The sequence below is a fragment of the Apium graveolens genome, chromosome 5 (assembly GCF_009905375.1).
Source record: "Apium graveolens cultivar Ventura chromosome 5, ASM990537v1, whole genome shotgun sequence".
Classification (NCBI taxonomy): Eukaryota; Viridiplantae; Streptophyta; class Magnoliopsida; order Apiales; family Apiaceae; genus Apium; species Apium graveolens.
In genome coordinates, this window is record NC_133651.1 from 69,741,217 (window position 1) to 69,754,706 (window position 13,490).

At 33.3% G+C, this 13,490-nt stretch overlaps 1 protein-coding gene across 1 annotated transcript; it reads right to left on the bottom strand.

Annotated features, from left to right (window-relative positions):
• Positions 1-3,811: 3,811 nt before the first annotated feature.
• Positions 3,812-5,168, bottom strand: LOC141661382 (AT-hook motif nuclear-localized protein 24-like). Its single transcript, XM_074468387.1, has one exon. The coding sequence runs from the start codon at positions 4,910-4,912 to the stop codon at positions 3,983-3,985; it is 930 nt and encodes a 309-aa protein (XP_074324488.1). The 5' UTR covers positions 4,913-5,168; the 3' UTR covers positions 3,812-3,982.
• Between the last annotated feature and the right edge of the window lie 8,322 nt (positions 5,169-13,490).

Consider the following 13,490-nt stretch of genomic DNA (forward strand, 5'->3'; position numbering starts at 1 on the left):
ATACCCCTGGAATAGAGAATGCAAGTATCTGCTAACCATCATTTTTTGTTGCAGTTAGCAGATATACTTATCATACTTTGATATAAATTTAACATAATTATGAGTAAATGAGTTTTTCTTGGTACAGATCGATGTAACAGAATTCGTGGAGGGTCACTAATTAATTTAAGAAAATGTCTGAAGGTGATGTGGTTTGTATATTAAGTGGCATTGCACTATGTTGCAGGAGATTGTATCATCTCAGATGATTTGTTTTATGTCCAATTCTTTATTTGAGCATTGTTCAAGAAAGATAAATTTATTGCTAGTCTGACTTTAAGTTTCTTTTTGTAGGCTTAGGAGCTCCCTTTGGCTACAATTTAAACCTCATCAGATTGCTGTCGGAGCTGCATATCTTGCTGCAAAGTCTATGAATATAGATCTCACTTCATCGCAGCATGTCTAGCAGGAGTTCTAGACACCATCCTCTGTACTTAAAGGTATGTGTGCAGAGTGTTGAATGTGCCAATTTATTGTCCAGATATATAACATTTTATAACATGCATTGTAAATTCCATTTTATCTCAAGTTGACCAACATTATCTGTATTTTAAACCGTAATGTTCACTTTTATTATTGACACAGGTTTGGTAACACGACATACTTGCATATATCCGTGGCTTTCATTCAGATGCTTAAAGCCCTGAGTATGTGATTTGAACAAAATTTACACTTGTAAATTGCCTGTAAATTGTATCCAACTCTGTGATGGGGTGATATTTCCTATAAATTGCCTTTTTTTACTTTTAGAAGAAAGCATTGTTCAGTTCATGAAGCTACCATGTTTCCGTTAGGTAACTTCTATATTGCAATATTTCTCACTTGCAGTTTCGCATTTCTGTTTGTTTAATTGGTACTTCTTGGAGCAGCCTGGAATGGAAGTCTCTCAGATTAAGTTCAACTTCTGGATTTTTTTTCCAATGCCATTTGTGCGCTAGCATTGAACTTCTCAATTTTCTTAGTGATTGGTCGAACCGAAGCAGTGACCATTCAAGTTGCTGGTGTTCTGAAAGATTGGATATTGATTGCTCTTTCAACTGTAATATTTTCGGAGTCTATTATTACTGGACTAAACATTACTGGCTATGCAATAGGTATATAACTTACGATCATTATACTTTTGGATAAACTTTGCTTGTATAAAGTTAATAACATGCAGTGTTTACTTCCCTTGATCATCAGATGTTGTCCAGCAGTTAATGGAGCTCTTCTAGAAGATAATATGAAAGACGAGTACAGAATGACTCAGTGGCATCTGAGTTTTATCTGTAAATGTTAGGCAGCTAATCATTCATATATATCATGTCTTACTTTTATGGTCATTAGTGTTTAGGTGTATGTATAGTAAACCTGCTATGCAGGAGAGAGTTTAAGAGATATTACTACTGATTGAAGAAATTTTCAATATACTGGCTACCCGTTTACATGGTCTTACATAAATCTTATTTATTTCTTTTTGTGTTAGCAGTGTTTAGCACTTGACATGTATATAAGAAAAGCTGATGTCAGAAAAGATAATGTACATCACTTTAAGGTAAAACACTGATGTCAAAGAAATCCAGGTTCAAGTCTAAATGAAACATAGAAATCACTTTGTTTAAGATAAAACTGATGTCAAGTGACATTATAAGCATCACTTTTAACCAAACAAAACTGATGTCAAAAAACATAATGTACATCAGTTTCAGACAAATAACTGATGTGAAAGACTAACATGTTCAAGTCTAAATGATACATAGACATCACTTCATTCTAGAAAAAAGTAATGTCTATACGCTAAATTAGACATCACCTTTCATTAAAGAAACAGATGTTTACTATGCCATTTTACATCACCTCTGTCAAAATTATCGATGTTTTTGTGATAAAAAACATAGCTCAATATATGTTTAATATGTTTTAATAGGTGTAATTTAATTATTAAATAATTTTGTTATAGCATTTTTTGAAAAAATCATCACATAGACATCAGTATTTTTCACTAAAATCGATGTTTTTGTGACAGAAAACATAGCTCATGATGTGTTTAACATGTTTAATTAGGTGTAATTTAGTTATTAAATAATTTATTTATAGCATTTTATGTAAATAATCAACACATAAACATCTGTTTTTTAACTAAAATCGATGTCTAATCGAGTATAGACATCGGGTATCCACCGATGTCTAGAATAGACATCACCGACATCAACATCGGTTGTGAAACAGCATAGACATCGGTCAAAAAGCGATGTCTATGGACTTTTTTCTTGTAGTGTTAGAAATGCGTTTTTCGTAAACGCAAGTTAAAAATACGTTTTAAGCGATAAAAATGGCCATTTTTGTAGATTGTGATATTTTGAATCATTTTATTTCAAATTTATGAGAAAAAATGGTCTATTTTCAAAGAGTTGATAGTTAATTCCCGAAAAAATGACAAAATACCTTTTTTAGAGTTTATGACAAAAATAGCTCTTTTTAAAATTTTGGCCAAAAATAGCCGTTTAATACGCATTTTTCAATTGGGTATTACTAATACGCATTTTAAAAATGGGTAATTCGTATTAAAAAAAGTTGAAAAAAAAATAAATAAAAAAATAAATAAAAAAAAGATACGCATTCACCTAATGCGTATCACCCATTTGATTCCGGTGATACGCATTTGTGACATGCGTATCACTTGTTCTGTTTTTTTTTTGTTTTTTATGTAATACCCATTTTTCAGATGCGTAATAGATTTATCCATTTCTAAAATACGTATTAGAAGGTATTTTTGGCCATAAATTCCAAAAAAATGGTATTCTTGTTATAACTTCTAAAATTAACATATTTAAAATGATGACAAAATCATTTCACTCTAAATTTTTCACTCTAAATATTTAAAATGATTGTAATCAAATGAAGTTTTTTCACTCTAAATTTTTAACTGTATGAACCGCTGGTTAAAGTACTTGGAGAACTGGGAGAGAGGATAATTTTGAAGCCTTGCATGTGGTGTCAAGAAAAGAAGGTCTTTTGGGTAGTAGTACTATGCTGTGTGCCTAGGGTTCCAGAAAAGGAGGGTTGTTGTGATGAATGTAGACAAGCTGCTGATAAATTCACCTCACTTTCTCCACCCCCATTTACTGCACTCTCTCCCCCCTCTCTCCTCTCCCGTACCCTCTCTCTCTGTATCTGCATATGGTGTGCAGTAGTGAGTTGCCTCGAAAAAGAGCTAATTAAGGTTCAGGCATCCAGGTGCACGTGTGACCCAGTACCCAATGAAAACATTCAAGAACCCTAAAATTTTGTCTCAAAAGAGAGGAACATCCAACAATAAATTAGAAGATCGTAGATAAAAAGGCCTTTCAAGCCCATACCTTTTTGTTTGTTCATGCATCACCCCCCATCAGTCCATCACCCCTTAAGTCACTGCACTTCCCCAGATCACTTGCATTACACATTAAGATTATCACATCTTAATAATTACTCTACCAATATTTAAACAATATAATTTAAAACTCATAGAAAAATAGTTAATCATATTTATTACCACTACCAATAATTGTCTTAAATTTTTTATTAATATTTAAAATTAAGAAAATAATCTGAATCTCACTTTTACATTGTTGTTCTTTATTGTTTTCTAGTAGTACATTGCATTACCAAAATTATTAACACAAACAAACTACATGAATCACCTCGGTCTTAGGTTTAGCTTGTAAATGAACAATATGATTAGACAATTAGCTAGAGCTAGTACCAAAGATAATTAAAGAACAATAAATAATAAAGTACAACCAGATAATTAATTAATTAACATAGAGATAAGTCTAGATAATCAACATGAAAAGTACTCTTACTACTAGTAACTAAACAAAGAAGAAGAAGAAGATGAGTAGTGCTAATTAAAGTAATGATAGCCAGATATGATCAAGTGACCCTGAGATGATAAAGAACCAAACACGTAAGGGATGATCTTTTGTTAATTATAAGGAGGTCTAGGTGCACCTGCCCAGTAAGGCTGATCACTTGGTAGTTGGTTAAGCATACTTGGATTTAAGCCATGAAACAGTGAAGTCCCACTATTAGAGTGTTCTGGCATAAGTTGTTGCTGCTGCTGCTGCCCTCCAATCATCCCTGGTGGTGATTCTAGGGCTCCGCTCCCGGGGGCAGGCGACTGATCTTCATCTTCAAGTGGAAGTCTCTCATAGGCAGCATTGCCAAAAGATGCGGCCATAATGACTACAGGGCCAGACGCAATTAGCTGTCCCACAACGCTCCCTCCTACAACTTGCCCTTGACCGCCTGCTAGGTAAATAGTCAAACCCGAAGCAGTAGGCGGTGCAGGAGGGGGCAAAAATGAACCTGAAAGGGAAAGAATTTCAAATCTTCCTTGTAAAGTGATAACTGCACCTGGAGCAGTTGGTTGCCTTAGAGTAACATTAGTAACAGTTCCATTCCCACTTAAAATGCAAACCCCTCTTTGTCTTCTGGTAGCAAAAGTTGAAACACTTTCCTGGATATCGCAACCGTTTGCGATTTCCATGACATGAGATCTGAGAGCATTGGCACTGTCCCTGGTGATTATAATAGGTGGTTTGGGCTTGTTCTTGGAGCCAGCTGGTCGCCCACGAGGTTTTCGGTTCCCACTTCCTTCACCATCATCTGATCTGCCACCTGTGATGGAAACTAATTCGTTTCCCTCATTGTTGTTGTTATTGTTGTCCATCATCTCGCCTCTTTCGAGTTTTAAGCCGTGGCTTAAACCACTGCTTCCGCTTTGTCCTTCGTCGGAGTTATGTTGCTGCTGCTGATGTTGATTCTGATATTGATGTGGTTGATAGTGAAGTTGAAGATCTCTAGCATGAAAAGGAGGTGGTAAGGGACGGCCATGAGCTGTTACTGGATCCATGAGATCTAATATTTCAACAAATTGAAATTCAAACTAGCTTGATCCAAAAGCTTCTTATATACAAAGTTAAAATAATAGGTTTATATTCAAACTATATATAAACAACAGAGAAAGGACTCATGTTTTGATTTGAGCTCAAAGACATGGTACACTAAATAATATTTAGAAGTTTTGCATTCTTGCTAGTTGTTTGTTTTGTATGTTGGTTAGGGTTTGGGAGAGAAAGAAAGAGAAATGAGGGGTTGGGCTTTATGATTAAATATAAGGGGAGTTTATATATGAGGTTTTGTTGTGTGTTAAGGCATGGTTAACAGTAGTGGTTTAAGGTTGGGTTAAGGAAAGCTGGCAGGGTTTAGTTTGGGTGCGCATGGGCGGTGGGAATGGGACCCTACTTTTTTCACTCCCCCACGTTCATATATACTTCTCTCCACAACCTTTTTTCGTGGAATATAACCGGACTATGAGCTTGCTTGCTAGCCTCAATGGTTTGGTAGCTAATTTGTTTGTTTTGATATTTTTTTTTATGTTTTTTGATACTTCACATTTGTATTTGAGTTGACTCCTCTTCTAACCTGTAGCTACTTACTTATATGTCTATGACTTATGTACATTTACATATTTTATTCTTTTTCTTCTGAAAATTATTAGTGGGGTTAATAGAAAAACATGGTAGAAGATAATTTGGAACTGAATAGTACGATAATGGGCCCGTTTGGGATTTTTTTTAAAATGTAAGTTATAATTTAAAGTTAAAAAATGTCATATAAGTTATATAAGTTATATGAATCTCATAACTTATAAGTTATTTACGCGTTTGGATAATATTACGTATAAGTTACTTATAAATTGTTGAATTGTTTGATAAATCATAACTTATAACTAGTGTTACAGATTTCGGAAATCGGAACTATTCGGTTGAGGTACCGATTTACGATTTATCGGACGATTTTTAAAAAATCGGATGATTTATAGGCGATTTATCGGAAATCGGTGAAATCGGACAAATATTTTTGACCGATTTTTGAGCGATTTTTGAAAAATCGGCCGATTTTTATAACAGAGCTTATAACTTATAATTATTTTAAAAAATTAAGATTGTAAATAATAATTGAATACATTAAAAAATCCACCTATCTCTAATTTATATTTCCAAATTAACTTTATTCCACGTATTATCTTCTATTAATGCATTTAATATTCATACAAAATATCAATTTTTTAATTAACATTCACTTTCCTTAATAAGCGTAATTTTAAAAAGTGAATATGTACTTTGAAACAGATTGAGTATAATTATCTAAAAATTGAACATATTAAATTTATATATATTTTTGTAAAGTTTGATTATTTAATATAATTAATTTAATTAATAACATAATAGTTTTGAACAATCATAAATATACTTTATTAAACATATAAAATTTATTTACAGAAAAATAAGTTAGAATAAAAAAGAGAATGTACCTCTCTTCTAACATTTCCGTTATCTTCATATATGTTGCAAAAATGATCATTCAGTTGAATTGCCAAACAATCAGCTAAAATTTGATTGCTATTTTTTACCATTCAAGTTGTCCAGAAAGCAACCCAATATGCGCTACTTGTATCAATCATTCAATCAATCAATCGTACCCAATATATCAATTAATCAATCGTACCCAATAATACCGCCTAGGGCAGTTTCTAGGGAGGGTATATCATACGCAGCCTTACCCTCATTCCAAAGAATGAAGAGACTGTTTTCTCAAAAAAAAACCCGGCTTGTATGTGTGCACAAATATGTGTGTCCTAGGTAAACAATGATCCATAAAAGTAAGTACAATAAGCGAGGCAATGATAAACAATGATACAATACCTTAGCCCATGATCTTCTTCACATGGGACTTACCGTAAAAAACTTCGTTTATTGATTCATTTTCGTAAGCCCCTTCAATGTCTCATTTTGCACTCCTTTTGATGCCTCAAACTTAATATTTCTCTTAGAGATCACTCTCCAAACTAAACTAAATATTTGAATTACCACAAACATTTTCTATTGAGAAGAGGAGTCCTAATATTGATAAAATACAGGGACTCTGACTTGTTCCAATTGTATTCATAATTCAATACACTTCAATCACTTGCACAATTCACATCTAAACCAACACTACGACTCACCGCAACTACGATAACTTTAATAAAAGCACGAACATGAAGTTTAACCCAGTCCTCGAAAGGTCCGTACGATGCGACAACAGCGACGATGCGTAATGATTGAGCGTGATCCAAACTGTTCGTCGGCGATCCTGGAGTGCAATTTCATTACTTGTATATTGTTGTTAATATGAGGTTTTGTTCTTTTATATTAAACTTATATAACATTTTACATTAATATATCAGTACAAGAAATATAGTCAATTTCTATAATAACAAATTCAATTCATGCATATCAAAATTATAATAAACTTTTTTTTTCAAATAGTCGCGTTAGAGACAAAACGAACCATTAACACTGATGAATGTATTATGCAACCCATTTTGTTGATCATTTTTTGGGTCTTTGACATCGTCAATTAAACTTTATGATTAAAATCGATCAATCTAGATTGTAACTCAATCTTATTGAGCAGTTTCCAAAATTTGATTCACATCAGTTAAACATCAATTAACTCTTACCAACTTGTTTCAATAAAGATCACCACCGTCATATGTGGTCGGGTCTCAGCAACTTTTCAATGCCTCATTGTTATAGTATGTCCATTATGTCAGCAAGGTGCAACTATATTTTCTCATATGTGAATTTGAACGACTATTTTAAGCAATTTTGATCCAAGCCTGATCAGATTTAACCCAATCACTAACACTAATTGAATGTGAATAAACCTGGATGTTCTTAAGTAATACTATCATTTTTTTGGTTGAATTTTATGAATAAACGTTTTGTAGCTATGTTATCATATTAAATACATCAGCAAGTTATGTCTTGTAATACTTATATGATTTGATATATTTTGTATTTCAAAGGATATATAGTGCTTCATATATATGCAATTCAATGTCTTCGTGTGTCGTTGATCATTCTAATTAATATTTTTTGTATAGTTATCAATTTTTATTGAAATTTTACTTGGTCAAAAATTAAATCAAATCAAACTATCAAGCACATCATACATAAAATAAGGCCCGAAAGGATATGATGTATGCATCATCTTAAGAAAAATCGCATAGAGAAAAAGAGAAAAGAAAGGCTACCTTTATACAAAAGTATATGTATGAATAAAATGTTTCGAGAAAGATTATTGACATGTAAAATATGAAATATAATTATAAATGAGATAAAATATACATATCAAATAGTAACTGTTTGTGACTCACTTTTATTTCACGTATATGAGCACTTTTAATATCTCGAACTCAATCTTGATTAAAAATTCTCATAGAACTTTAATTTGAAAATTAAATGAATTTCTTACAAAAAAATTTAAACAACATATCATGTTTACCAGAAAATACAAGTATGACTTATATAAAAAATTTAACGTGATTAAAAATAATGATGTATGAATTTCACAATATATTAATAGCATGATTAATAACATTAAACACATAAGTGAATAAAGTGAATGCTACATCTCAAATTACAAGATTCATCAATTTTATCAATCTGATAAGTTAATCTCTGTCATTATAATCTGATGCCTCCCTGATCTTCTATTTATTTTCAAATCTCCACAAAAATTTAAAACTAGTAATTGAAATTCCCTGAGTTTTGATAATTACATAATGGCAAGATTATATGCTTGTACTTACTTTATAACAACATACTATTATAAGTTGTGCTAATAAGTTTATGAAGGTTTAATAGCTTACTAATATATTTTATCAGTAGCTTATAACAGCAAGTAAAGATGTTATAAAAGCAAGCTAAGATGTATGAGTTCAGACAATAACGCCAAGATAAACTGTCAGGTTCTGTTGCAGCTTCCGATTTTCAAGGAGATTTTTCAGGAAGCATAGTTAATCATTTGTAAGGGCTCTAATACTTATATATAATATATTTGAGCTTCATCATAATCTTTTTTAACCATGCACATAGGTTTCCTATTTTATAGGAATTTGTTTCATATCCAAACTCATATCTTTTATATAACAAACTAATACGTTTGAGACTTATTTTCTGTATATCTCTTCTTTACTCAAACGTATATTTTTTAGAACGTTGGTATTTCAAACTGAGGTGACATTACCTTAACAAACTTAAACGTTGAATGGGATTCAAACGTTAAGTTGTTATAGTAATCTTACCGTTGTTTGTCTACCTTATAAAAGAGTGTTCAATTGTTTTTTATTTCTTAACGCACTTACATTGTACACAACACAACTCTGTTTTTACAAGCTTTATTCATAAGATTCTCACGACCTCTTATATATATATTCGAGATATTGGTTAGAGAGTCCTTAGGTTGAGTTGTACTGATTTATAATTCTGATTTATATTGTTCTGATTGTAATTTTTGTTGCTGGATAAGTGGGTTGTGCGGATTGATAGCTAGAGAAGTTTGTACTAGGGTTGTATAGAACTTAGAGAGCTAGTTCATAACAGGTGTATCAGCAAGCCATTATCAGTGACAGGGACAAAGGGTAATATATTGTTAATCTTGTAATCGTTTTTATAGTGATTAATAATATATTCTCTTACTAAGTTGGTAAAGGACTAGGACGTAGACCATAGGGGATTAGGGGTCGAACCTGGCTAAAAGATTTGTGTGTTCTTTATATTTCTGCACTTAATTTTATGCACTGCATCATAATAGCAAGCCATTATTAACTGTTTAATCTATAATCGGTAAGCTATTATCGGTAAAACTTAAAATTGAACGTAGTCAGTCCCTACACCTATTCACCTCCCTCTAGGTGTGCATTTTCATTTGGTATCAGAGCGTGGTATACTAATATTTTATGTAACAGAAATAGTCTCGATCAAATGGCTGACAAATATCTCGCAGGAAATTCGGGCAATAGGGCTCAATTGCTGCTTGGCACTGAAAACTACAACTGGTGGAAATCTAGGATGGAAATCTATCTGTTCAAATAACCTATGGTGCTAAGGGTAGTTCAGAAAGCTAAGGAGATGCGGGATACACTTCAAAGCTTATATGGTGATTTAGAATCAAGTGAAGATCAACCATAACTTGTATTGGTTGGAATGAATTGTGAAGATGTTCAAGTGGAGACTAATTTAGAGGATGATCAGAGTGAGGTACAATTTGTTACTCATGAAATATATTCTGATGATATAATTTTAGAACCACTAACCATGTAGGAATATAAGAATGTATCGATTGAAGAATTTAACTCCACAAAGGCTGAGAACAACAGGCTATTAGTCAAAAATGCAAAGTTAAAGAAGATGGTACAAATGCTGATGGCTAAAGTTGATACATGGATGGATTCTAATACTCCCACACAAAATGATCATAAGATGGAAGTAACAGAATTAAGAGTTAAGGTAGATCAATTGGAGAATTGAACAAGGTACAACAAAAGAGAATTAATGTTCTCACTCAGGAAATCAAGGATCTCAATATTGATGTAGATGCAAGGGATGAAAGCCTCAAGGCTTTTCAGATCAAGGATGCTGATTGTGTCGAGCCATCTGATTGTGCTGAGAAGTTATCACAACAAGCTAAAATAATAAAACATCAAGCTGATATGATAACATCTATGGAGAAAAAAGTTCAAACTATAAAAAAAAAATGGGATCTTTTGTTCAAGGTGAAGATAGTCTCATATCAATGATGAACAAGACAAATGTTCCACTTGCCAGAGAAGGCATTGGATTGAACTTCAACAAGAAGGGAAATGCTCTCCAATATGAAGGCAAGCATGGAATCCCTTATGATTATGCCATGCCCTAGAAGAAATGCAAGAGATGTGGAGACAAGGGTCATCTGGAAAAGAATTGCATTGCTCGAATTAGCCAAAAAGGATCTAGACGGAAACCGGCTTCCCAAAACAGTAAAACAACTTAACATTATCAATCTGGCAGGAATGAAAGAGCAAGGAATCAAACACCAAAAGTGGTCCAGAAATGGATCAAGAAATCTGATTTAAATGTTCGTTATGTATTATCTGCTAACCATGTTGGACCCAAGAATGTATGGGTACCAAAGGGTTGAGTCGTTTTTGTTTGTTTTGTAGATATGTCTTGCCTCTAAAGTCAAAAAGAGCCAATGGATTGTTGATAGCGGAAGCACTAGACATATGTGTGGAGACAAAGCTCAATTCATAAGTCTCAAGATGAAAAAGGGTGGAAGAGTGACAATTGGTGACTGTAAGACTCTTCAAATCCTTGGTAAAGGTAAAATCGGTAATGATACTATCTCTATTGATAAAGTACAATATGTTAAAGGCCTTAAATATAACTTGCTTAGCATTATTTAGTTATATGATGATGGTCACTATGTTAATTTTGATAAAGAAAAGTGTATTATTACTGTTGGCACCAACAAAGTGCCCCTAGTTGCTAGAAGGGAAGGAAATATATATATATAGGACTTTGATTCACAGCAAACAACGTGCTATTTTGCTGCATTGGATACAGATCCTTATGTTTGTCATAGAAGTTTGGGTCATGCTTACATGGATTTGCTCAACAAACTCTCTAGCAAGAAGTTGGTCAGAGGTTTTTCCAAAATCAAGTATGTCAAGACTGAGGTGTGCCAATTAGGCAAGTAAATTTGAAGCACTCACAAAGCCAAGACGGTAGTATCTACATCTATAGAGCTTCTTTATTTGGATCTTTTTGGTCCAGAAGCTTATAAAAGTCTTGGAGGTAAACAATATTGTTTTGTAATTATAGATGATTATTCACGATTTACATGGGTATTATTTATTCGTACCAAAGATGTTGCTTTTAGTGAATTTGAGAAGCTAATTAAAATTCTTGAGAATAAGCTTCGTACAAGGCTTGTAGGTATTCGAAGTGATCGAGGTGGAGAATTTCAGAAAGACTTCGTTACATATTGTGAAGATAAAGGTATTTCACATGAATTTTCTGTACCAAGAACTCCTCAACAAAATGGTGTGGTGGAAAGAAAAAATAGGTCCTTACAAGAAACGGCAAGGACTTTATTACAAGAAAGCAAGCTGCCAAGGAGTTTTTGGGCCAAAGCTGTCAACACGGCTTGCTATGTTCTGAATCGGGTGATCATCAGGCCTATCCTAGAGAAGACTCCTTATGAATTATTGAAGAAGAAGAAGCCAAACATCAGCCACTTCAATATATTTGGCTCCAAATGCTTTGTGCTCAAAACAATCGGTAACGATGGTAAATTTGATGCTAAATCTTATGAAGCTATATTTGTGGGTTATTCTTTAACTAGTAAAACATATAGAGTTTATAATCTATCCAAAAATATAGTTGAAGAATCTATTGATGTTACATTTCAAGAGCCTAACAATGATCTTCCAAGAGATGAGGATAATGATGCATGTGATACTGATGGCGAGCTGATATCTCATTTAAAGGGATCAAAATGACAAACTGAAGATGCTCCTGCCAAATCTCCAGAAGGAAATCAGCAAGCAGGAACTTCAAATCAGCAAAGCATAAACTTCTATTCCAGTTGATGATGCAATTATAAAGATGGAAAATATGACTCTCAATGGTCCTAGAGGAAATAGAGCAAAGGATAAAATGCCAATCTATGATGGTGAAGACTTAGCTCCTCCATCTAAGATAAGAAAGACCTCTCATGAAGATATCTTTAAGCATTTATTGCCAAAAGCTACACAGACAGTGAAGAATCACCCTCTATAGCAGGTTATTGGAGATATTACTGATAGACTCAAGAAAAGGAAAGGCAAGGCAAATTTTTGTGCTTATGCGGCATTTCTAGCTCAAGAGGAACCCGAGAATGTCAAAGAAGCAATCGAAGATGAAAATTGGATCACGGTTATGCAAGAAGAACTCAATCAATTCAAACGACGTGATGTTTGGGAACTTGTCAAGCCACCAAAGAATACTTCAATAATTGGTACAAAATGGATTTTTAAGAATAAAATGGATGAATTTAGTAGTGTTACTCGCAATAAAGCAAGGCTTGTGGCTCAAGGCTACAATCAACAAGAAGGTATTAATTTTGATGAGATGTATGCTCATGTTGCTCGCTTGGAATCAATAAGGATGCTCCCGGCCTATGCATGTTACAAGAAATTCAAGCTCTATCAAATGGATGTCAAGAGCGCTTTCCTAAACAACTTGCTAAAAGAAGAAGTTTATGTCAAACAGCCTCCCGGCTTCGAACATGAACAATTTCTGGACTATGTATTCAAGCTCAAGAAAGCTCTCTATGGTTTAAGGTAAGCTCCTAGGGCTTGGTATGAAAGGCTTAGTAAATTTTTACTCAAAAATGGATTCATTCGAGGTAAAATCGGTCCCACATTATTTACAAAGAAAAATGGTAAAGATATTTTTATTGTTCAAATATATGTGGATGATATTATTTTTGGATCTTCTGATGAATCTATGTGTGAGTGGTTTGCTAAAAGTATGCATAGTGAATCTGATATGAGCATGATGGGTGAGCTCAACTAT

Excerpts from the sequence above, each read along its gene's own strand:
- LOC141661382 (XM_074468387.1), bottom strand. The coding sequence starts at position 4,912 with ATGGATCCAGTAACAGCTCATGGCCGTCCCTTACCACCTCCTTTTCAT.